We start from the raw sequence: 23,576 nt of genomic DNA, 5'->3' as shown, positions 1-23,576 counted from the left end.
GTTTAACATCAAACGTTAGGAATGTTTTATGGATATTGAACACTCGTCATATATAAAAAAAATAAAATAATCCATATGATTAAAGTTTATAAAATTCATTTATGGATCAGACCCACAGAGTGACTACTTCACAAACTATAAGGGATGTGTATTTGATGTTTAGCCTCTGTGGTTTTTGCCATGTCATTTGTAAATTTGTGTCAAATTCTTTTGTTGTGGTTTAAATATTTTTGTAATGTAGATAAAAACAATATAATTTTATAACAAAACTTGTTTATGAATGATAAGAATTAGTAGGAAGAATCGGAGGTTCCAGTCATTGCATTGTGTGGCAGAAGCCGCTCGATGATTACAAAATTATAATGTGAGTAGGTAATAAACTGTAATAAATAAGGTTATTTTAGAATTATGGTGAGTTTATTAATAAATATTATTACTGAATTACAAGAAACGTTTATTAAATATGCGCTCATAGAATGTGATAGAAACAGAAACTGTACTGTTAGTTATTTGCCTATTTTTTAAGCTAAGAGATGTTTAGGTAATCTATTTTGAAGCGTGTTGTTGAAGTTATTGTACCTATTATTTATAAAAGCCTACAGCAACATTAGATTATATACATATAAACATATATTATTAAAAATTTCCAAAATAGAATTATTAACTATTTTAAATTGTATGCTTTAACAGTCTGTTATTTAACTTACATTATCAAAATAATACCCTGAATCATTTTTATGCATTTTAGCCTTTAAAGCTGATGTCAGCTGTAAGTTTATCATCAGGAAGTTCACAAAGCAGGCAAGAAAACCTAGATAAGCTTCTAAAACAGTTACTGGAATGTATACAACAATCCCAAAAGCGGTAATAAGTTTCTTACATACAGGCATATTAAAAACCAAAAAAAAATATAATATTTAGTGAATTATGCTAATCTCTTAAATAATTCCATAAGGTGTTTGATAAATTTCTAGTTACGGAGGTAAAAATGAATTAGCAACAGAATTCGACTCTTGTGTAGCAGGATTGTGCCTTTGTCTGGAAGCAGTTTTTTTGCATGGTGTTAGGGCAAAACCTCAAATCAGTCAAGTAAATTCAACATTGAAACAAGTATCAGATATAGTCGTACAAAGCTTACATATTGGACAGGATAGTACTTGTAAGTATTTATTGGCAATTATAGGTAAAATACCTAAATTTGAAACAAGTACTTGTTAAGTACCTACTGATATTATGGCATCTCCACTACTCAAATGTGGTATATTTGGATTTTAATCTACCTACTTAATGAGATATTTAAATCAAATCTTATTTAACTCCAATTATTATATTTATCTATAGCCATAGAGTTAAAAAAAAACCTAAAGGTGAAATACCAAAAATTTCAAATATTGTCGGGCGTACCTAGATAAAAACATCTTGCACATTCTTCTACTTCCTATATTATATGTACTTAATGTTATCTTTTAATAATATCCTATTATATCTGCTATTATTCTTATCAAGTAATTTAACCAGAGATTATTTGACTATATTATTCGTATTTTTTTAGCATTTTGGCCTTTTATTCAAAGACACTTGACAAACCATGAGAAGGAAAGATATGTTTTATTAAAACATATATGGACAGATATTGGCAAATGTCGTGCATGGATTAGAGCTACACTCAATGAAAAATCTTTAGAAAGGTTTGTTTATCAATACAATCATTGCATATTTTATTAAGTTTATCAACTTTTTAGATATTTTCATACGCTACTAGGTGATAAATACATTTTAGCAGAGCATTACGAATCCTGGGCATTACTTCGCGATGAAGATAAAAATAGTATGTTGCCTAATATGGCAGCAGGTATTTTTTTTTCAAAAGTAATCATAAAAATGATGTTAAAATTATATTATATTTTAGGTTTAGGCTCAATTTTATTTGCAATGAGTATAGATAAACCAGAATTTAATAGCTCAATCATTCCAAGAACTAATAGTATTAGTTTCTGTGTAGAACCTATTATTAAAGCACCAATTCCAGGTATATATTATATTCTATGAAAATTCTGCAATTTAAAAGCTTTTGAAATGTTCAGTATGCATAATATTTTGCCTATTCATTTCATATACCCTAATACCTATACCTATCTCTTTGTTTTAAAAATAAATTTAAAGAAAATGGCAATTGTGATTTTTGTAAAAACATAAATATTTTCATTTCAGTAAAGTATCGATATACATATGTTTTTAAATTTCTAATATAGGATTATAGATGGTTTTTTTTAAATAAAACGTTATTTTTAGAAAATATTGATAGGAAAAGAGATCAAAAAAAGAAGAGGAGAGTAGCAAGACAGTTTATCTCTTTTGATGACGACATGTTGTCTACCAGTGTCCCATCAGTTTCAAGTAGTAGTACTTGCTCAGATGCTAGTAATTCAGGTAATCCTTTACAGCAATCACTAAAAATAAAATTATTAAAAACCTATTATAATTTATATTAGTAATGAATATATTTTATAAATAGGAAACCTAAAGGATAGTGTTTTTGAAACTATGGACAGACACCAAGATGAATCTGTATTGAAGGAAAAACATCATAGAAAAGATCAAAGGGATCAAAGTAATAATACTGTTTCAGAAAGTATACCTAGTGCTTCCCAAAATGATGCAAATAAGCCGAAAATGACTCGAAAATTGTCAATAGAGAATAGTGGCTCGAGAGAAAAATTCACTACAACAGTACCTGAAAGTTTAACTCCGATTAATCACAATAATATTGGAGAGTTAACGCCTGTTTCTGTAGAACGAATAAAAGGTAAGTGCATAAATATTTCTAGAATATGTAATTTATTTGAAGGCAGTTTTACATCAACATAATTTATATTTTTAAAACTATATAGACTTTGAAGAATCTCCAGATATATCAGACGATATTCTAGAAGTACCTACTGATATATCTGCTGTTTTAACGGCAGTTGAAAACAAAAACTCAGGAGGAATTGAAAAAAAGGTTGGTTTTTTATATATATTCACCAAAATTTTCCCTATATTTTTATTTTATAGGGAGGAAAAAATCAACCTTCTGACTAAAGAGAACGAAAACCTCAAGGAACAAGTAAAGAAGTATGTTGAAGCCATACAAATGCTTCGAAGAGATGATGAGCCTTTGCAAAAGGCATTGGATGGTTTACAAATTGAAAAACCACCCGATTACAAAGTAGAGGCCAAAATATATGAGCAGAAATTAGTACAGGTAAAAATAAATTAAATAATTATAATTACAGTGTGTGGAACGAATTTTAAGTTTTTCAGAAATTTGATTCATTATTTAAGATAAGCAAATAACTTTGTTTATTGTAAATGTAATTAAAAAAAATAATTATGTCTGAGTTCTTCACGCGTATTTATACAGGGTGTGACAATACTATGTCAGACATCTGTAGCTCCTATAATAAAGATATTAATTATTGTAATAATAATATATCTATTGACTATTTCCATTCTAAATATCTTGAGAACTGTTGCTCGTAGAGATTTTTGCCAAGAGACATTTTTTACGTCAAAAGTCATGGAAATGTATATTTTTTCACTCGGTAGTTTTATACAGGTACGGACGAAAAGTTATTACTCTTCAAAACAGTTAAAACACATGTAGGTGGCGCCCCCTGTAAATAAGAGTCATATTGACATCAAAATCAAATTTCTCATGTCAAAAAACTCTCTCTCACAGACACCAATTTTCATCCAAATACTGACGTTAGTTCAGAAATTATTTGGAAAAAATCGAAATAAAAATTAAATTTCTACACCCTGTATCTCCGAAACTAAGCGTTTTAAAAATCGCCACCGTACATAATGGGCTCTTTCACTATATTTTGGAATTAGCATAATTGAATAAAGCAATTAATTCTAGAATTTTCTGCTATCTTACTTTCGAAAAATTTGAAGTCGTTCTTAAGAAAATAAATAAAAACAAAAAAGCCCAGAATAAAAATCCGCACTTTATTTTTAATACGTCACACCTGGCATGTTGAAAAGCGGCAACACGGCCGCGGCCGGGCCACCAGCCACCATGCTGACTCACCACCACCTCCACACAAGGCCTTTCAACCTTTTCCAACATGGCGGAGATAGAAGTGCTTTATTTGGCGCGTATTTTAAAACCTGTTTTATTTCCAAATAGACATTTTTCACACAAATGTCGGGTTAGATTACGTAATATTTCACTAATTTTTTAATATACAGGGAGTCTAAAGTTCTCCACATAGTTATGGAATTTTTTGTATTATTACTTTTATGGAAACATCAGTTAGTTACTTTTTAAAAAAAGGTCTGCTTTCTCAGAAAATAGGCAGTGTTAAAATATTCAAACTTGGGGTAGCATATATAGGGGTGTTCAAAATCATGGGAAAAAGAAATAACCTTAGATTAAGAATAAAAATAGATAGAGCAAGTCATTCATAAATTCACAAAATCGAGGTGCCTACATCGTTTTATCGGTGAGTGCCCCCGCTACCATAGTTTATGGACAGCGGGGTAAAGAGGAAAGTGGTAGGGGAGTTTACAGCCGAAGAGCATCAAAACAGAATTTAACCTTGAGATTCATTGATGATAGTAAAGTAAAAGCCAGAGATATAGAAGTAGGTGGTTAGAGGCAAAGATAAAATATTTTTTAATAATAAATTTTAAAAATATGTTCATGCAATAAAACTAATAAATTATTATAAATACATAATAGTATATGCTATAAAATATTTAACAAACACTATAAAAAATTTGTTTATTAAATATTCAATAATTAAAAGTTAGATATAATTAAAAGATATTATACGTATTGTATATCGTATAGTGATTGATAATTGATAAACTAAAATGTTAATGGATCTATTATATAAGATGTCTTGTTATTTAGATAGTATTAATTACAAAAGAAAAATAGATGCATGTGAATAACTATTTTTTATATTAAATATCAGTAGATATTATTTACAATAATAATATAATTAATATAATGTATAATTAAAAAGCACAAAATTCATCTTTTCCTACCTATACCATAAATATATTCGGTAATTTTAAGTGGAAATATTAGCACAAAAACTAAAAAAAAACAATGTTCTGTAGTTTTCAAATTCATATTAGTAAGAGAGTAATATTTTGACCAAACGAATTCTCAGTGTAAGGATATTTACATACCATATAATTTTACATTAATTAGGTATTAATCATAACACGATATTAATAAAAAACACAAGTGTTGTATTTTAATAATATATTTAGGGACTGAGTAAAAAATATAATATATGTATAATATTCTTACATTTACAGGTTCATATTAAATAAAATATTGTAACCTGAAAAAATATATATTTTGTTAAATGCCACTGTAAGGATCCAAGCAGAAACTAATTTCTCATTGGCTTTTTACTTGTTGACATATGTATTTGCATAACAGATAACATAGTTATAGCAAATAGTCTAAAAAAAACGGCGTCAAAGGCGGCTGAGGAATGACGATTGATAATTTAGCGAGGTCAATCTTAAACTACACCATTTAAAAATCATATTTACTTAATGTAAAAATAAATTACAACCTTAGAGCGCCTTTAAAAAATAGTACGAGCCAAGAAAATGACTTCTAGGGCTTGACCTCACTGAAATTATCATATTTTCATTCCCCAGTCGCCTTTGAAGCCGTTTTTTTCTCGATCGTATGGTTTCCTAACTTATTCAATCAATCAATCATTTATTTATTTCCATAAAACAATGTACAATTGTATAGGAATAGTCAATAAATTCTTAAAGCTAACACAAATATATAATACAAAATATAAAAAAACAAACACAACAGATCATAATAAAATTATCATATACGTAGGCCTCATATTATAATTTGCAGGTATTCCTCCACACTATAAAAGTTCATTCCGAACAAATCATTTTTTAAGTAAAAGTCTAGAATATGCGATTCTAATCACTATCATAATTTGTCTCTCAACAAAAGTAATTCTGTAGCTCTGCCTAGGGTTCACATCTCTCACTATTTTGCATAGTAGCATTACGTCAATTTTAAACATGATGTAAAGGACCAATTTCATATGCACTATGTAATTAAAGTAACGACTTCCACACCATGAATATCTTCACTTCCTAAAACAAAATATAAACATGAAGTTGGTGAATATAAATATCTACATTGAGTATACATTGTGAGCAAAATAAAATTGACGATCAATGACATTCACCACATAAATTTACATTTTATAAAATTACATAAATCTTGCTTTCAAAGCCAACCCTAACGCTGTTTTTTTTTTTTCGATGGTGAGATCTTATACAACTATAGTGTAATTTTAGTAATATAATATATATATATATATATATATATATATATATATATATATATATATATATATATATATATATATATATATATATAAATCTATATATATATATAGGGTATACACCTCTCATAGGATATAAAGGCTCAAAGGAAAATGAAAGTGAATTTGTATGACTTGATTGATTTCTAAACCCTCCATTTGTTCTTTCAATACCAACTTCCATCAACAAAAATCCTTGAAACCTTCATATCGTATGAAAGGCACCACCCTGTACACTTTGAATCTGTGTATACATATTAGTATATAGTAATATTTTATATTAAATAATTAAACTGTAAATATATATGTACTTACATATTGTGACGGAATAGGTATCCTAACACGATCATAGTTCTTATCTCGTTATATGCAGGATCCTGATATCTTAATGTTAATTTCCTAGGTGATGTTGAAACAACTGAAAGACCACAAATCGCGACATAAATGGCTGTGAAAATCATCAGATTTTAAATATTTTCTTCAATTCCTTATAAAAAAATCAGCTGTTCTTGAGTTCTCTTTTGCTCGACTTTTTAATATTATGCTATGAATAAATCCTAACAGAGAAAACCATTTAATTTTTCTCTCACTATCTTTTAGAAATCTGAAATAAAATATTTATCTTAGTAATAGAAAACGTAAATAGGCATTATTTTTTTTACAAATGTAAACATACCAATTATAATTTACATAAACATACAAATTATTTGTATTCATAATTAAATACCAATATACGATTTTAAATCGGACAATATTGTAACAAAAAAATAAACATTACTTCTTATAATATACATAATATATTATATTCACAAAATTATATTATAAAACAAATAAACAAATTTAAACAATTATGGTAAATATTTTAGGTAAATAAAACGAGATGTTGTATTACCACAGAACAGTACTTACTTTTGAAATGACACTCCACGATGTTTAAATTCTTTAATTCTCATACATTTTGCCAGTGTAGACCCATTTTAAATGCTAATTTTGGTCTTTTATATAAAATGAAACAATTATACATTAATAGTTTATTAATAGTTAAGAAATATGGAAAAATAAAAGCACGGCAAACAGCTGATCATGCCAATCAGCTGTTTATCGACAGTATTGACACTGTTGACCGCGTCCAATTCCCCTACTATAGAAAATACTATAACAACAGAGCGGCGTTGTCAGATTAAAAATTAATCCTAACGGCTGATGAAAAATGACGAAATTTACAAATATTTCAAGTTTATTTTTCTTGTAATCTTGACTGAATCTTAATAAGTACTAAATAAAATTATAAATGTCGAAATTTTGATAAGTAGTAAGCTAATTATATTATTATTTTCTTAAGATTTCCCCAAAGTATACGTATACAAAATTAAAAATAAACAAAAGCGGAGATATACTCGGCAACATACTAAACAATAACAATAGGATGTTGGCATTCGCATAAAATGTAAACAGTTCCCCTGTGGAAATAACCAGAAATATATGACAGAAAATAGCAATATAAACTAAATATTCAATTGCAAACACTTACCTACCATAGTTTAGAATTTACTGAACGTTTGATAAACATATACTATTATGGACAGTATAGGAAGTTACTTGTCTTAGTAAAAGCCTTGGTAAATGTTCTGGGAATTATAAACTACACTGGCTTGGGTCAAAAAATATGGAATATTTTTTCTATGTTTTGCAGCATTATACAAATGGGAATAAATTTAAACTATAATAGGTGAGGATAAATAAAAAATATAATTCGTGTTTCAAGATTTTATATAGGAACTATACAACTAAATACCTTTTTGGAGGTTCGTAAGTAAAACTTACGCTTAGCTTAGTTTTCTTTACACTTTCTCTTTACATATACATTGTCTTTGTGGTAAAGACGTCATTCCTTTTTTTTTGCATAGTTCTTCAATAAAATATTGAATATTCTGGACAAGATGGATTTAATAATAAATTCTGACGTATGTGAGGGGCAATTGTGACCTAAAAAAAGACTTACATCCAGGCCATTTATATTTTCAAATGTCAATGTTGTCAATATCTTTCTATGATCTTTTTGATGTAAAAAGCGTGATTCTCCTTCCAATATTTTACTTATAGTGAGGTAAGTGTAAGCAGTAGCCATAACTACATCCTCACTAGGGTAAAAGAGGCTTTGGGGCCTTTTTGAGGCATATTTATTGCACTTCTTACCCGAGAACTACTAGTAGGAGTGAAATTATCTCTTTTAATAGCTGTGAACCATTTTTTACGAAGCTCGTCATTTTTGGGGAATATAAGAGCAGAAACCTTGGGACCCCCTCTATTATTCCCGTGAAAATTTGGAACAGAGCATGTAAAAGGCATGCTACAATAAAATGTTAGTACCTACCCTTTAATACCTATCTTTTGATATTGTAAGTAACCATTATAAAGTACTATGCAGACTGGCGGCGAAGGCTTTTTACTCATTTAGGTGTAATATCTTGATAAATACTTCTAGTTCTTACCTTAAAATAATTAATAATAGAGGAGTACGACAAGCACAAAAGTTTGAAGTTCCCTATGTGGAATGTCTGGTTTGGATTTTTATTACACTGTTATTTTATCACAATTTTCTGATCACACTATGCACTGAACACTAAGAACTAAACAAACGTGCTGCAGAAGCACAACAAACTAGAGATAATTAATTATTTCTGGTATGCAATCGGAACGAGAAACCACTACCGGCTTTTCAGGTTAAAGGTAAACAATTTAATAATGCGCTGCCTTCGCCGCCATATTTGCCTTGCCCGTATCATGTTGATTGGCCTTGAGTTGAGGTGGTGCTGGTCAAATCAAATCGCAATGTTGCCAGTTGTTGGCTGGCGCACGAGCACGGTTCTGCAATGTGATTGGGCGTATTTTTCATACGTCATCAATTGGCACTTATTCAAAATTGCTTATTTCAAATTAAAGCAATTTTGAGGGCCTATAAAAAAATTATTCAATGTCATGGAACTATTTTTTTTGGATAAGTATACTGAAAATAGTCTTCTATTTCAGATTTTGTCCTTGAATTGGGTATTTCATTTTTTGCGAAAGAGCCCATTTTTGAGGAAAAAAAAATCCAATGTCAACTTCCAAAAAATGTTTTTGTCAGTTCAAGCTATGGATATTATTAAGCTCTAATAATCTAGTTGGCGAAAATATGGAATTTTATATTAGTATAACAAATTATATTTGAAAATAAGCGTGATAATAAGCTTTAAAAAATTAATAATTTTTAAATTAATTAACCTAAATCCTTAGTAAAAGTATGGAATTTGATTTGGTTTGATTTGGTTTGGTTTGGGTTGTAATTTTACACGCACATTTTTTTACATATTTTGATTACCTAAATTGAAAGTAACTTAGTAAAACATAATTATATAATAGGTAGCTGAGATGCATGCGGAGCTGATGGATTTTAACGTGGCCTTGCAACAGTCTTTGTGCAAAAAGGACACTTTGCTAGAAAAATTGAAAAATGAGTTGGAAGACTTAAAAGGCCCAATATCCATGGAATTTAGTTCAGAGGAGAATACCGGCAACGTCAACGTTTGGATACCGTCGGCGTTCCTAACCGGTAGCGGTTCGAACTCCCATCACGTCTACCAAGTGTACTTGCGAGCTGGCAACGACGAATGGAACATTTACAGGAGATACGCCCAATTTCACGCACTCCATACCGACCTAAAAAAACTCGATCCTATAGTTGGGACTTTCGATTTCCCGCCCAAAAAAAGTATCGGAAAAAAGGTTTATCTCGTCGTTATATTTGTTTAATTAAATATACCATAATTAATTGCTTTAGGATTCGTCCTTGGTTGAGGACAGAAGAAAAAGATTGCAAGTGTATTTGAGAAGGATTATAGATCACTGGCCAGAATTAGCACATTGCGCTAGCAGATTTTTACTGGAACAGCATCTGGCTTTTTTCAAGTAAGTAACAGTAAGCCGTCTTAAAATTTAGTATACAGTATGTCCCTGGATTGTCTTTACAAGAGGAAAAACTTTTTTATTATTGACATTTTTAGAAAAATGCGTTCTAATAAAAAGAAATTTGCTTGTTCTAAAATGGTTAATCCCGTTTATACTTTTCCAAATTTAAAACAATTAAATTGTGCATCTAATTCACGTAAAATATACAGGATGTTTCATTTAAATCAAACAAGTTATTGCCGTTTAAAGCTAGTAATTATTTAATATACCGTGAAATGGGGTGACTTTGCCTCTTGGGGTGACTTTGCCAAATTCCGTCCGAAAATATGTTAGACGTAGCCGTAGCCACTACTTGAAAAGAAGTGGAAGGGGATATAGCAGATTTGTCGCAGTTGACCGGTCGACCCAATCAGTACCTCTGTCAGTACTTAAAGTTCTAGGGAAAGGTGTGCGTCATGCGTTCAGCTTCACGATTTAATTACGTCTCCTGATACTAACGAGTCGTCGTAATTTTCCATATAGCTTGATTTTTTTTTAAGTGCAAGCTAGAAACACTTGTATTTTTGGTAAAAATAAGTGGAATTGAGTGGATGTTCGATAGTGGTCGCGCTATTAGAACTCTGAATTCAAAAATCGATATTTTGAAATCTTTTAGAAATAATAGATTGTAGTTTTTTCAAGAATTTTGTTAATATTTCTGGCTGTATTATCTTTGTAGACAGTATGTGAAAATCTTTATCAATAAAAAAATTACACGATTGCTGAAAATTGCTATTCTCTAAAAGTAAATGGATGGATTGTTTACAATTTTTGAATGGAAAAAACAACCTTATCGAATTTTTCTTATGTAAACATATCGTAAAATATCCAATCTTGAAAATAAAAAAAAGTTTCAAAATCTAAAGTGGTTCTTAAGTTATGGCCTGTTATGTGTTAAAAAGTTGAGTTTTTAAATTATCACGATTACTGACGTTTTCTCGTTATAAAAAAAATGACACCCTAACGATATCCTTATAATTCCATTTCAGATGCTCAGAAACATGTCTAATGATTTTATCTAGTTATCTCTTGAAAAAAAAGTCTTTTAAAAATAAGCGGTTTGCCATCGTGATTTTACTTTACTTGATAGGGAAAGGCGTATCGACAACGCCGCAACAGCACACCGTAGCGCGTCGCGTCGGTCGGTCGCATTTCTCTCACTCCGACTTAATAAGATCCCTATGCGATTTACTTCCACACATGTAAATGCCGACCCAAAAGTAACAGTTGCCAGCACGGTATACACACAATTTATACTGATTACAACACACAATTAACTACTTAAAAATATCCTTCGCCAAATTGTCATGATTCACAATTTAAACCAACCGTATTTTCAAACTTAACCGGCACAACTGCCGAGCGCGGACTTTTTATATATCCTAGCGGCTGTTTCTGGAACGTTCGAAAATTATCTATAATTTTCGATACCCTTTTGCCATCTACCAGTAAATTCTGCTGCCTGGTGGGAACTCGCTTTTCTACTTAGCTAAGAGATGGCGTCTCAATCAATGTCAACCAGCAATACACGTTGCGGTTATTCGCTTCTCCGACAGATGTCGCCACACACACCTTGACAATATTATTTCTTTTAGAGATCAGCGTGATGAAGAAGCAAAAAAGAATATGTTCAATTCTAGAAGGAATACAGGAGCAAACCATTCCGGGTTATAATATTAAGTAGCTGATATTAAGCAACGAATATTTTTTGAAATATTTAATTTTATTTTTATTTATTATAGATGAGGCACATTATCTAGTTAAGTCAATAATATTATTTTTACCATAGATATATCAAATAGACAATATTGTAAGCTGTAACTTTTTTATTATATGTTTGAAAACTGAATGTCATATCATCGGTCTTCTTTTTAATTATTTAACGAATTTGTAGAATTTCTGACTGTAAACAGGAGTTCTTTAGAAAGTGTTAACTCTCGTTACTTAAAAATATAGTTAAATAACTATATTTCGCGAAATTCGATTATTTTAGGTGTTCTTGAACATTAAATACCATAATATCATAAAAAAAAGGGCTTCATAGTGGTCTGTCAAATGACATTGGATAACATTTTCTGTCGTGGCGACCCCTATATGTCATTCATTAAAATTAGACCCAAAAACTTATAATACCTATCTACTTATTAAGTCGTCAAGTATTTTGTCTACTTAATTATTTCCAGATGAGCCAATCATACCCAAACAAATTTATTCAGTAAAATTTGTTTTAAAAACTTTTTTCTAAACTATTTTTTTTTGAAAAATTAAAATATCAACTTTAAATTACATAGAAGTTTATATATTATCATTTGTCATCTCAAATACTACTGTCGCCGTTTTTTCGATCAAACGGTACATGCTCTATCTCAAACGAATTTATGATTTACATGAAACATAGCCAACCACTACCTACTTTAATGTAACTATCCTATAAATGTAATAATTTGTAAATTATTAAAATATAAGGAAACAATCAAGTATTACAACAGTTATTACTGTACATACTAAAATATCGTATGTTTAAACTTATATGATTTTCTATTTTTTATGCCAGTTAGTAGGTGTATATCTAATTTCAGTTGCTTTTGTTATTGATATTAATAATAGTTATAATAGTCCAATTTTAGTTATACATTAGAGGTCACCTTAATTCATAATATGTACGTATACAGTCGAAGAAAATCGTGTCAAGTTACTGTAGAAATGCCAGTCTACGATATTTTTATATTATATAACAGAGATCGAAAAAAAAACGGCGTCAGAGATTGCCTCGAAATGAAGATCGCTGTCATTTTGTATATAAAATTATATGAAGAATTCCATCGATCGTCCTTTCCAAGCCATCTGGATGTCCATTTCTTTCAATCATATGGTGTCATAAACTATACGCTATTATTTTATAATTTCACACATAAAATACCAACTATCAACAATTCTAAGGTAACTTGACGCCATTTTTCGAACATATGGTATATCACAAAACAAATTAACTCTTCCATAGATTAGTGTTACAGATATCGATGATTTTTAACAGAAAAAAACATAATTTTTAACAAGCGATCGCTAAAACTTTCCAAAAAGTGTATAAAAAATTTCCAAACAAGAATAATTGTTATCGAAAATTAAAATATTTTTTATAAGGGGATATTAATAAACGTAAATAATTTTGAAAGAAATCATGACCTCTAAAGAATTATGTTTAGGCCCGTATTTTATTAATTCTACTTAAGAATCTTTTTAACTCATATCATGTGATATTATAAGTATTTATATATTTTTAAAATTTTACATTAATAGCTAATTTCTGTTGTTAAACAGTTACTAAAAATATTCAATCAAGAATAAAGATCTATCCAATTTTTAATCAAAGTTTTTATTTATTTTTTTTTCAGTTTAATGGAAAATAGCTATTAGTATATATTAAAAAATAATATGTAGTATTAATATAAACGTAATAAATATATATTTGTTGTTGAACATAAGTATTTTCTGGTATTTTCTTTTTCTGTAAGTCCATCTTTTAATAAATAATAACAACCAATCTTTTCATAAATTTGTTTATGCACAATGTTCATGATTATTTGAAAGGTAAAAAATACACCTACATAAAAATACATAAACTTATATAATAAGAATAACAAATATGAAAAATACAATTTTATATCAAACATATAAAAACATTTATTATTAGTTTTCTTAAATTCTAATAAATATTACACCACAATATTCCCGGAATGTTTCAAAACTTACCAATTATTTTTAGAATACTAATTAATATAAAATATTTATTGTCCAAACGAATATCCCTATGCCTTTTTATTGCTTTTTCTGCGATTTCTGATATTCTTTTCTTGCATGTGAAAAATAAATTGTCCAAAAGTATGAAATAAAATGCTGAATAAATATCCTGAACTACAAAAATTAATAGAACTTATATAATAAATAGTTATGTATAATAGTTAGTTACCACTGAAGGAACAAAAGCAACATTTAAAAACTGTAATATTGTGAGATGTTTCCAACTGCCAATTACTAGCTTGTTAAACAAAGCTTTTAGTTCTTCTACAGCCTGATCATGACTTTTGCCTTCAAGTCTTGATATTGCATATAAAGCAAACCCCTGAAATACAGAACAATTAATATTATTTATTGCTACAAATTTAAACAATTACTTGGCATAAGGGGAAAAATATAACGCGCTCCAAAAACAATTTTTTTAGAATAGTAAATGATGCTTCATCTGGTACTGCTCTTTCTAAGAAACTGTAAAAATAGTGCTGAGCCGGTCCAGAAAATAAAAGTCTAGAAGAAAGGCAATATTAATATACCTACATAGGTACCTACTTAAACTAGTGATATTTTCATATTACCTGAAAGATAAAACTTACCCAAATACTCCAAAGGCTAAAACGCTACGCAGATCGAAAGGTTTAATACCTGCTAATCTTTGATAAGTCGCATTACCATCTAGAGCAATAACAGAACTAAAAAGAGTATTGGAAAATCAATACTGATCAAAACTTATTTATATGCTTACCATGTTAATGCACTAGTTCGTAATGGATGTTCATACATCTGAGACAAATAAAAACTTAACGCCTTCATTATTGGTTTTGAAAGAGCCATTATAAATTGTAATTTAAATATATAAAAAGTAAAATATCTAAATTCTGCTAATACACACTAGCGATATTTAGGTACTAGATATAAAAAATGTTAAATTTGAGTAATTCTTCAAGGATCCGAGTAAACAATTGACCTTTGAAATTAATGAGGAAATTAATATCAAAAACCATCCACTTCAACGTTTTCAACATATAAATTAAAAATCTAAAAATTGGCACTTCGTATGGCTGCCCGTATTATTTATGTAAATCTGGGTAAATTGTGGAAAAGGCAGAAAATTATTATAAATGTTTTTTTTTTCAAGTTTCTATTTTGATTTTTGAAAATTAAGAATACATTTTTGACAGCTACAGTAGATCATAGATTTTTTTTAAATCCTTGATCATATTTTTTACTTACAGATATATGTTATATTTTATATATGATTTAAGAGAACTTTTGAACTTTCTGAAGATCATATATCCTTGTGTTATCATATATCTCTGAACCGACTACAACGATACTGTCATATATCATTTATAAGTTCGAAACCACAGAACAGATACAATTTTTTTTTGAAGAAGAAAAATTTGTATCTGTTCTGTGTCGAAACTAAAAATTATCTATGATTAAAACAGAGAAGAACAAACGTTTGTTCTTCTCTGATTAAAATATGACTATCATATTTTTATTTTATATGTTAAACTTTAAAAATCAGTACTTCTACTATTTCTGTTTTCTGTAAAAGATCCACCTCTCATATTGTTGGAAAATAGCTTCTTTTCAAACTTTTAACGAAATTATATAGTTAAAAAAAGAGTTAAAATCATATCCACGCTAAAAATTTTCGTTTTTAAAGGTTATTTTTAAACAGCGCCGTTAACGTCAAGGCGGCAAATACCATAATTACTTTTTGGCAGCGATCATCAAATCATGAGCGTGTGAAGAAAAGAACGCGCCGGTTTTTCTTTTATTTTTTAGAACTTTTACAAGGAAAAATCACAAGAAATTGTCGAAATGGGTTCATATTTATCCGAACCAATAACGGAAAAGATATCTGTCGATGAAGAAAATGATAAATTGGCCTATGGAGCAAGCTCCATGCAAGGTTGGCGCGAAAGCCAAGAGGTAAGAATATCAAGAAAACACTGTTTTATTCTTACCCATTTTTCTATAATTATATTTCATTTAGGTTGCGATTCCTTCACCTTTAACTTCTTTATTGCTACCTATATACGTATATTTGTAAATTAATGATTCAACTATTTTCTTGCCTCTCATATTAATCTAAATTTACATATTTTTCAGTACTTCTTAATTTCTTTGTAAATTGCTTGTAGCAGTTTTATTTTTATTCCGAGTTACAAGATGAAGAATAAGAAATTGCTAATAATAATTTCAGTAATATACACCTGTTGCATATGTAAATTTGAGTAACAATTTGAATAGTTTCATATCATATAAATGTTTCGTATATATTTTGAATATTATTTGGTACCAGTAACATTTGTAGGATGGACATAATGCTATTTTAAACTTTGATGAAAAAATTTCATATTTTGCTGTTTATGATGGTCACGGAGGTCATGAAGTGGCACAGTATTGTTCCCAGGAACTGCCAAATTTTATTAAAAATACTGATGCATATAAGAGAGGTGATATCGAGCAAGCCTTAATTGATGGATTTTTAGGATTTGATGCTTCAATTACAAAACCTGAAATTATAAAAATTTTGAAAGTAAGATTAACAGGTTACATGATAAATTAAATTTGTATAGTACCTAAAATATATTTAATAATAAGTTGATTAATAATTAATTTTATAGGATATTGCTACTGATAGACATGTTGAAGAATCAGATGAAGAAAATGTTAATAATTTATATGAAGAAGCTTCTATGCCTATTGAAAAAGTAATAGAAAAGTATACAAACTTAGTCAATCCTACATTGAAAGCTCTTAAAAAGGGAGAAAAATTACCTAGATCGCCAGTGATTACTCCTAAAAGAGATAAATCTGTAAGCACAAAATAAACTGTTTTGAGTTATTATTAGAAGAATTCTCCGAATTTAATAATATTTAAATATTAAACATGAAAGATATTTATTTTATCACCCTTTAAGTTATCATCATTACCTTCTGGATCAAGCGTTGATGATGAACCAGGTGGCTCAAAAGATGATATTAGTAGTGAAGTGAAGGAAGAAGTAAAGAAAGATACTGAAAATCATACTTCATCTGAAAATAGTATATCTATTGATATAATGAATGGTGAAGATAAAAAAGGTATATACATATTTTGATTTTTTATTTTTATATTTTATAATATATTGTTTTCTATTTAGATATCGAAACTTCTAAAGGTGATGTATCACCAAATGGTCCTGTCCCTAAAATTGTAGTTGAAGAGGTAAAAAGTGAAACACCAAGCAAAGTGGAAGAATTGGAAGGAACTGTTCATAATGGAGATATAGAAAAGGGCGATAAAGAAAACAAAGACACTCCAGAAGGTACTCCTAATAAGGGAAAAGGTAATAGACAACATTGAGATTCTGTCGAGTTGACAAAAGTGTGAACAGGCTTGAAGAATCACGGTTTCAAGACCATTTCATCTACTTAACCTTTCTTTTTTCTTGTTTCTTCGCGTTTTAAGTTATATTTTTCCTAACATGTTTCTTATACATTGTTTTATGTGGAAATAAAACAAATAGAGGCAAAGTTAAAAATGTGCCATTTAAAAAATTGATATTTAATTTTAAATAGTCAAAATTCATATATGTGTTTATTTTTGAACTCCTTGTAGCATCTAACTCAAATATCTTTACAGTTTGAGTACTTGAACTACAGCAACAATTGCAATATTGACAATTTTTTACCGTATCGAAATCTAACATTTTTCTAACTAAAGTGAATTATTACAAAAAGTACTAACTTTAAGTATACAATGTATATCATTATACAGGGTGTTCATTAATGTCATGCTAATATTTAAACTGGTTAATCTTGGATCTATTCTAGTGTTTATTAGAAGTTACAAGTTTGAAATTAGAAGAGAAGTTTTTAGACTACATATATTATTTTAGGGAAAGCGATATTAAAAAAAGGAAAATCTCCTATAAACACTAGGCCAAAAAGAAGCGCATCACAATTGTATAAAAAGTTGCTAGACTATCAAGAAGATAGTGAAGATGAAAGCGAAGATGAGGAAGATAAGACCTTCGTTGAACCTGCTGGTAAGTTCTGTGCCATTAATAATGTAAAATTCGATATACATACATATTTGTCATTTGATAATGTTTGAGCAGAAAGTTCCGATGATGACGACGATGTAAATGTGGCAATAGAAGATGGCTCAGAGGGGGAAACCAGTGAAGAAGGTGAAGAAGAAGAGGTAGAGGAGGAGGAGGAGGATGAAGAACTTGATGAAGAATCTGAGGTTGGTCTTATTATGTTATCTCATCAACCTATTTTGTTAACATCTTTTATTTAGCACACTCTAGAATTTGCCAGAAATATGAAAGAAGAGCCAGGGTCCGATAGTGGATGTACAGCAGTCGTGGCAATAGTACACGGAACAGAGTTATATGTGGCCAATGCTGGAGACTCAAGGTGTATTATTTGTCGAAACGGTATATGTTATTTTTACCTTATTAAATATTAATCTTGACTTAAAAATACAATGATATTTACAGGCAATGCCGTTGAAATGTCCTTTGATCACAAACCTGAAGACGAACCCGAAAAAACTAGAATCCTTAATGCAGGAGGTGAGGTGACCGTCGAAGGAAGAGTGAACGGAGGCCTGAATTTGAGCAGAGCCATAGGGGATCATGCCTACAAACAGAACAAGGATTTGAGTGACAAAGAACAGATGATTACAGGTATTATATAGACTCAGATGCAAAAAAAACGCAACGAAGAAATTTCAATCAAATCAAATTTAAAGTGTTATATTTTTGTTATTTTTAGCCCTATTTTCATGATTTTTTTAGCAAACTGTATATGATTGTATCAACTTTAATTCGTAAACTAAGTTTTGAGTAAACTTTAATATTTGACATATTATATAGGGTTAATCGAGGGGTTGTTTTTAAAGAAAGAAAAAAAAAATATAACCTAATACTTTGTGACACTTCCCTTGGCTGCCGTAACTGCCTGTATACGTTCGTTCATACTGTCATTAGAGAACAACGGCATACGGTCGAGTCGGCCACTGCTGGCATGTATAAGTAGACGTAAAGAATCTTTTACGTGATAAAAAATAAAAAATATAAGAAATGCGCATGCGTACGTAAACGTTTACGTGTTTGGAGGCCGACTCGACCGTAGGCCGTTGTTTTCTATTGAGGCTGCATAATATATAATATTGCGTTATGCTTTCCCATTTTTCTTTAAGAACCAAGCACAGTTCATTTAATGAAGCTGGTATCGCTTCGCGACCTCTAACCCTCCCTCCAAGCATTTCCCAAACGTCGAACATGATGGGCAGTTCATAGTAGTATATAGTATATACAGGGTGGCCCATCGAAAATGTTCCGCATTACATAACGGCTAGGGTATTCTTTTTTCAAAAAATCCAAAAATACGTCAATTTTGTTTGTGAGGGGGACAACTTTTGCCCCAAAAATGATCGCAAAATCTTCAACCCTTTGAGCGGGGGTGTCATTCCCCAACTTTTTTCAAATGGGAAGGGGGGTCAAGTGGCACCGCAATGAAAAGAGCTTTCTATTCTCTATATTTCCCCGTCTCGTTTTTGAAAATCGGTCGAGTTATTGAGAAAATATGAAGGATTAAAATTTGAAAAGTTTATTTAAACATTTATCAGAGTAAATGATAAGGATAAATTCCTTCGACCAATATGAGTTTTTTTCTTATTATTTCTAGATGTTTACGCATTTTTTCACTTGCCAGAAGGTTGAACGATCAGGTGCGGTAGTTGCTAGATAGCTGTTCTGTGACTTGTGTGTTGAAGTTCTTCTCAATATCGTTAAACTGACCCGCAATAGAATTTTCAAAAATACCAGCCCTCACGTTCAATTTCTGAAGGTTTTGTGTGTGAAAAACCTAGGGGTTGTCCTCAGCCCAGTACCGACAGTTGTGCCGATTAACTACATAGTTCAAAAAGAAAGTACACTCGTCCGAAAAACCCACATTAAATAGGAAATTATTATCATTCGCCACTCGTTCACTCCTCATAGTTTCACAAAATTGCAAGCGACGATCAAAATTTTCTTCGTTGAGTTCTTGTACCAACTGAATTTTGTACGGGTGGAACTCATGGTACAAAGAAAACAAGGTATGATCGATAGCGGCTCCAATTTCGTTAAGTTTGCGCATACCACCTGTGACGTCATACGCCATACAGAAAAATATCCATATTGTTCAATTGCCACTAATAAAAAAAAGACCTAAAATAGGGAAGAATCAGGACATAACCCCAAAAGTTATGTCAAATTATCGAGCTTGACATTTGAAAAATTATTTTCGCGTTTATTGTGTCATCTGTTTGACAATTTGAAATTGGCGCGCGGAGCTTGCCGACCAATGGTACCGTTTATCACCTGTGACGTAGTAACCAACCTGCGCAATATCATACCTTGTATTCTTTGTATCATGGGTGGAACTTGTGTTTTTTTAATATCCTTTGGACATTGTACGATTCACGCCGGTCTCATTGGCTAATTTTCTTGTACTCAGCGTACTATCCATCGCAACTTGGCCCAATACGAATGCCTCCATAGCTTCATTTACTACAGGATTTTTCCTCTGCCTCTTTTTATTCAGAACAGCTATCTAGCAACTACCGCACCTGATCGTTCAACCTTCTGGCAAGTGAAAAAATGCGTAAACATCTAGAAATAATAAGAAAAAAACTCATATTGGTCGAAGGAATTTATCCTTATCATTTACTCTGATAAATGTTTAAATAAACTTTTCAAATTTTAATCCTTCATATTTTCTCAATAACTCGACCGATTTTCAAAAACGAAGCCGGAAAGTATAGAGAATAGAAAGCTCTTTTCATTGCGGTACCCCTTGAACCCCCTTTCCATTTGAAAAAAATTGGGGGATGAGACCCCCGCTTAGAGGGTTGAAGATTTTGCAATAATTTTTGGGGCAAAAGTTGTTCCCCTCACAAACAAAATTGACGTGTTTTTGAATTTTCTGAAAAAAAAATTACCCTGGCCGTTATACCTTGCGGAACGTTTTCGATGGGCCACCCTGTATGTAATAATCACCAAAGCTGGCTTGTCATCTCGAAAAATAACTTCAAAAAGAAATGATAATGGAAAAAAATTACAAATTGTTGTAGTTATATATGATTTTTTCGTTACTTATAACTTTTGTCCTTATTCAGCATTACCGGATATTAAGAAGTTGACAATAAATCCTAGCGAGGATGAATTCATGGTGTTGGCATGTGATGGAATATGGAACTTTATGTCCAGTCAGGAGGTTGTCGAATTTGTCAAGCCGCGGTTAGATGCGAATCCAGAAAAAATCTCCAGTGTATGTGAAGAGGTATGTACAATTTTTATAATATTGATATTTATCTTAAGCCGCGTCCAAGCTACTCGAACAAAACGTTCGCGAACATATATAATTCACAGTATATACTCGTAGCAGCCTATACGGGGCACAGCCCATCGCATCGGTCCCGAGGACTGAGGTGCGGGGAAGAATGCGACAACCAGTTTGCTCTATAGATCTAGGATGCGTTTAGGTAGTCGCTTTTTTTTCCAGTGCCCGGATTTCGAGTGCAAGCATTTTATTAAATAAATTAACTGGTAAACAGTTTAAGAACTTTTGTCGTTGAAGAATCAATATTTAGCAGGCGGAGGGTCACAGGGGTCTTTTAGTAGATTATTCGTTATAGTGTATTTTTAAGACCAGTATTCATTTCCAGCCGATTCTACCAGGTGTTTCTCAAAAGGGGCTCACTTTTTTACTTTTTTATTTTTTCAGATAATACAACAAAATTTGGTTTGTTAGTATATGACATAAATCGGGATTGATTGACGTATTCAATTACCTTCGGTCGCTTCCTGTTTCACCGGAAATGACTACAACTTTGTATTTTTAGATTGTATCCTAAGTACTTTTTTACTGTATTTGTGATAGAAAATGACATTCTGAATAGAATGACATACCATACGTCAATTTTAGACAATTCCAATTAAATAAAAATAGCATTTTAAATTTCAATCTAGAGTGCCAAGACTGAGTTAAAACTATTACTTTGTAATCAAAGAACTTTGGAAACATATATTTGATTGTGTAATTTTTTTCGTATCCTTTCATGACCGCTTAAAAGATGCCCAAATCGTATTTTTAATGATAACTCAAATTTTTCAAATGGTACGAGGCTGGCTCAGGATATTTGGAAAAAGCATTTTTTACGAATAATTTGGTACCACATACTGGGTATTTGGAGTAAAATTGTCGTTACGTTTATTTATGGCCATTTTTAAATTGAAAATGGCAAAAGTTGACATATAATATATAATTCTATTTAGAATGTCATTTTCTATCATATACGGTAAAAAAATACCGAGGGTACCATTTAAATCAAAAGTTGTTTTAAATGAAAACGTCGATCAATCCTGATTTATGTCCTATACTAACATACCAAATCTCGTTTTTTATCTAAAAAATTAAAAAAGTTATAGAAGTGAACCACTTTTGAGAAACACCCGGTATATTTATTTCTAAAAATGTAATGGCAAAATAAAAGTAAAATGAGTAACTAATTGTGAAATATAAGGTTCCAACCCTAGATGCAACATTTTTCACCTTGATTAAAAATTTGTGATTTTAACACAGCCTCAATATTTGCCGGTTCACGAGCTTGGCAGTTTTGATTTCTGCCGTACTGAGCGCTGCTGTCGGAATTTTAAAACATCGGTTGAAATGCACCAAGCCTAGACAGACAACCACTTGTGATTAGTATATTAATTTTTTTTTCTTGTAAAATTATAGATGTTTGATCATTGTTTGGCTCCCGACACTATGGGCGATGGAACCGGCTGTGATAATATGACCGCCATTATTGTTAAGTTCAAGCCTAACATGAAGAAGAGAGTGGCGAGCCCGGACCCAGAAAAGAAAGATTCTGAAACGAAAAGGGCTAAAACCGACAACGCTGCAGAAGAAGGGAAATCGTCATCATGAGTCAATAAATTAGGATAATAAATTTGTACAAGAAATGTTTGTTTTTATACAAAGGGTTGGCCAATTTATATCTCGAGACTGTGAACAGACCACGTGTAGCCATCGAAATATACGAGTTTAGTTATATGTATGAACATTTAAGTGCTAATTCAAGAATATAACTTTTTTTACAACTTTATTTTCATCTGAACCAATTTTTTATGTTTCTTATTTTACAGGTTTTCAGTCATAATTCCATATAAAAATTAACTTTTTAATTCAAGAGACTTTACACCTCTTTTTATATTTCAGGATTCCTTAGGAACGAAATACCGTACGATTGAAGAAAACGGCGTTAGGTTTGCTTGGAAATGGCGACGGGACTAATAACGATAATCTTCATTCCAAGCCAATTCTAACGCCCATTTTTTTTCGACCGTATGGTGTTTCTAAAAAATA

General features: G+C 30.6%; 3 protein-coding genes and 1 long non-coding RNA gene across 7 annotated transcripts; 2 read left to right on the top strand and 2 right to left on the bottom strand.

Moving 5' to 3' along the window:
* Positions 1-199: 199 nt before the first annotated feature.
* On the top strand, positions 200-13,390 carry LOC115878274 (sorting nexin-29). Of its 3 annotated transcripts, none has more exons than XM_030894716.1 (12): positions 200-364; positions 749-864; positions 975-1,159; positions 1,553-1,688; positions 1,743-1,852; positions 1,910-2,029; positions 2,293-2,430; positions 2,516-2,806; positions 2,892-3,244; positions 9,777-10,139; positions 10,195-10,322; positions 11,957-13,390. In XM_030894716.1, exons 2-12 carry the CDS (start codon positions 761-763, stop codon positions 12,033-12,035), a joined length of 2,007 nt encoding a protein of 668 aa, XP_030750576.1. In that variant the 5' UTR covers positions 200-364; positions 749-760; the 3' UTR covers positions 12,036-13,390. The 3 variants fall into 3 exon arrangements, with proteins under 3 accessions (XP_030750576.1, XP_030750577.1, XP_030750575.1); XM_030894717.1 differs by having other exon boundaries at positions 200-372; XM_030894715.1 differs by having other exon boundaries at positions 200-411.
* On the bottom strand, positions 4,420-7,846 carry LOC115878276. Of its 2 annotated transcripts, none has more exons than XR_004049488.1 (3): positions 7,051-7,846; positions 6,690-6,978; positions 4,420-6,141 (listed from the first exon to the last, which is right to left on the bottom strand). It is a non-coding gene; the product is annotated as an uncharacterized LOC115878276 (long non-coding RNA). The 2 variants fall into 2 exon arrangements; XR_004049487.1 differs by having other exon boundaries at positions 7,284-7,846.
* Positions 13,391-13,910: 520 nt separating the features above from the next.
* Positions 13,911-15,335, bottom strand: LOC115878275 (peroxisomal membrane protein PMP22). Its single transcript, XM_030894718.1, has 5 exons — positions 14,899-15,335; positions 14,750-14,845; positions 14,534-14,663; positions 14,329-14,481; positions 13,911-14,273 (listed from the first exon to the last, which is right to left on the bottom strand). The coding sequence occupies exons 1-5, from the start codon at positions 14,985-14,987 to the stop codon at positions 14,178-14,180; spliced, it is 564 nt and encodes a 187-aa protein (XP_030750578.1). The 5' UTR covers positions 14,988-15,335; the 3' UTR covers positions 13,911-14,177.
* A 502-nt stretch (positions 15,336-15,837) lies between these two features.
* Positions 15,838-23,316, top strand: LOC115878271 (probable protein phosphatase 2C 11). The gene is made up of 11 exons (XM_030894711.1): positions 15,838-16,094; positions 16,480-16,704; positions 16,793-16,984; positions 17,090-17,252; positions 17,312-17,497; positions 18,050-18,199; positions 18,272-18,402; positions 18,457-18,595; positions 18,659-18,847; positions 21,325-21,488; positions 22,947-23,316. Exons 1-11 carry the CDS (start codon positions 15,984-15,986, stop codon positions 23,136-23,138), a joined length of 1,842 nt encoding a protein of 613 aa, XP_030750571.1. The 5' UTR covers positions 15,838-15,983; the 3' UTR covers positions 23,139-23,316.
* The last annotated feature ends 260 nt before the right edge of the window (positions 23,317-23,576 follow it).

This window comes from Sitophilus oryzae, unplaced genomic scaffold, assembly GCF_002938485.1.
Source record: "Sitophilus oryzae breed Bouriz unplaced genomic scaffold, Soryzae_2.0 scaffold_1507_pilon_pilon, whole genome shotgun sequence".
NCBI lineage: Eukaryota > Metazoa > Arthropoda > Insecta > Coleoptera > Curculionidae > Sitophilus > Sitophilus oryzae.
Note: the sequence above shows the minus strand (reverse complement) of the source record. Positions and strands in the feature narration are given on the sequence as shown.

Bases quoted from the DNA above. Each gene is read 5' to 3' on its own strand.
- LOC115878274 (XM_030894715.1), top strand. The intron at 1,689-1,742 runs GTTTGTTTATCA...TCAACTTTTTAG, and splicing joins AATGAAAAATCTTTAGAAAG to ATATTTTCATACGCTACTAG. The intron at 3,245-9,776 runs GTAAAAATAAAT...ATTATATAATAG, and splicing joins ATGAGCAGAAATTAGTACAG to GTAGCTGAGATGCATGCGGA.
- LOC115878275 (XM_030894718.1), bottom strand. From the start codon at position 14,987: ATGGCTCTTTCAAAACCAATAATGAAGGCGTTAAGTTTTTATTTGTCT. The intron at 14,482-14,533 runs GTAATTGTTTAA...TCTGTATTTCAG, and splicing joins TATTTTTCCCCTTATGCCAA to GGGTTTGCTTTATATGCAAT. The intron at 14,274-14,328 runs GTAACTAACTAT...TAATTTTTGTAG, and splicing joins TTGCTTTTGTTCCTTCAGTG to TTCAGGATATTTATTCAGCA.
- LOC115878271 (XM_030894711.1), top strand. From the start codon at position 15,984: ATGGGTTCATATTTATCCGAACCAATAACGGAAAAGATATCTGTCGAT. The intron at 16,985-17,089 runs GTAAGCACAAAA...TCACCCTTTAAG, and splicing joins CTCCTAAAAGAGATAAATCT to TTATCATCATTACCTTCTGG. The intron at 21,489-22,946 runs GTATGTACAATT...GTAAAATTATAG, and splicing joins TCTCCAGTGTATGTGAAGAG to ATGTTTGATCATTGTTTGGC.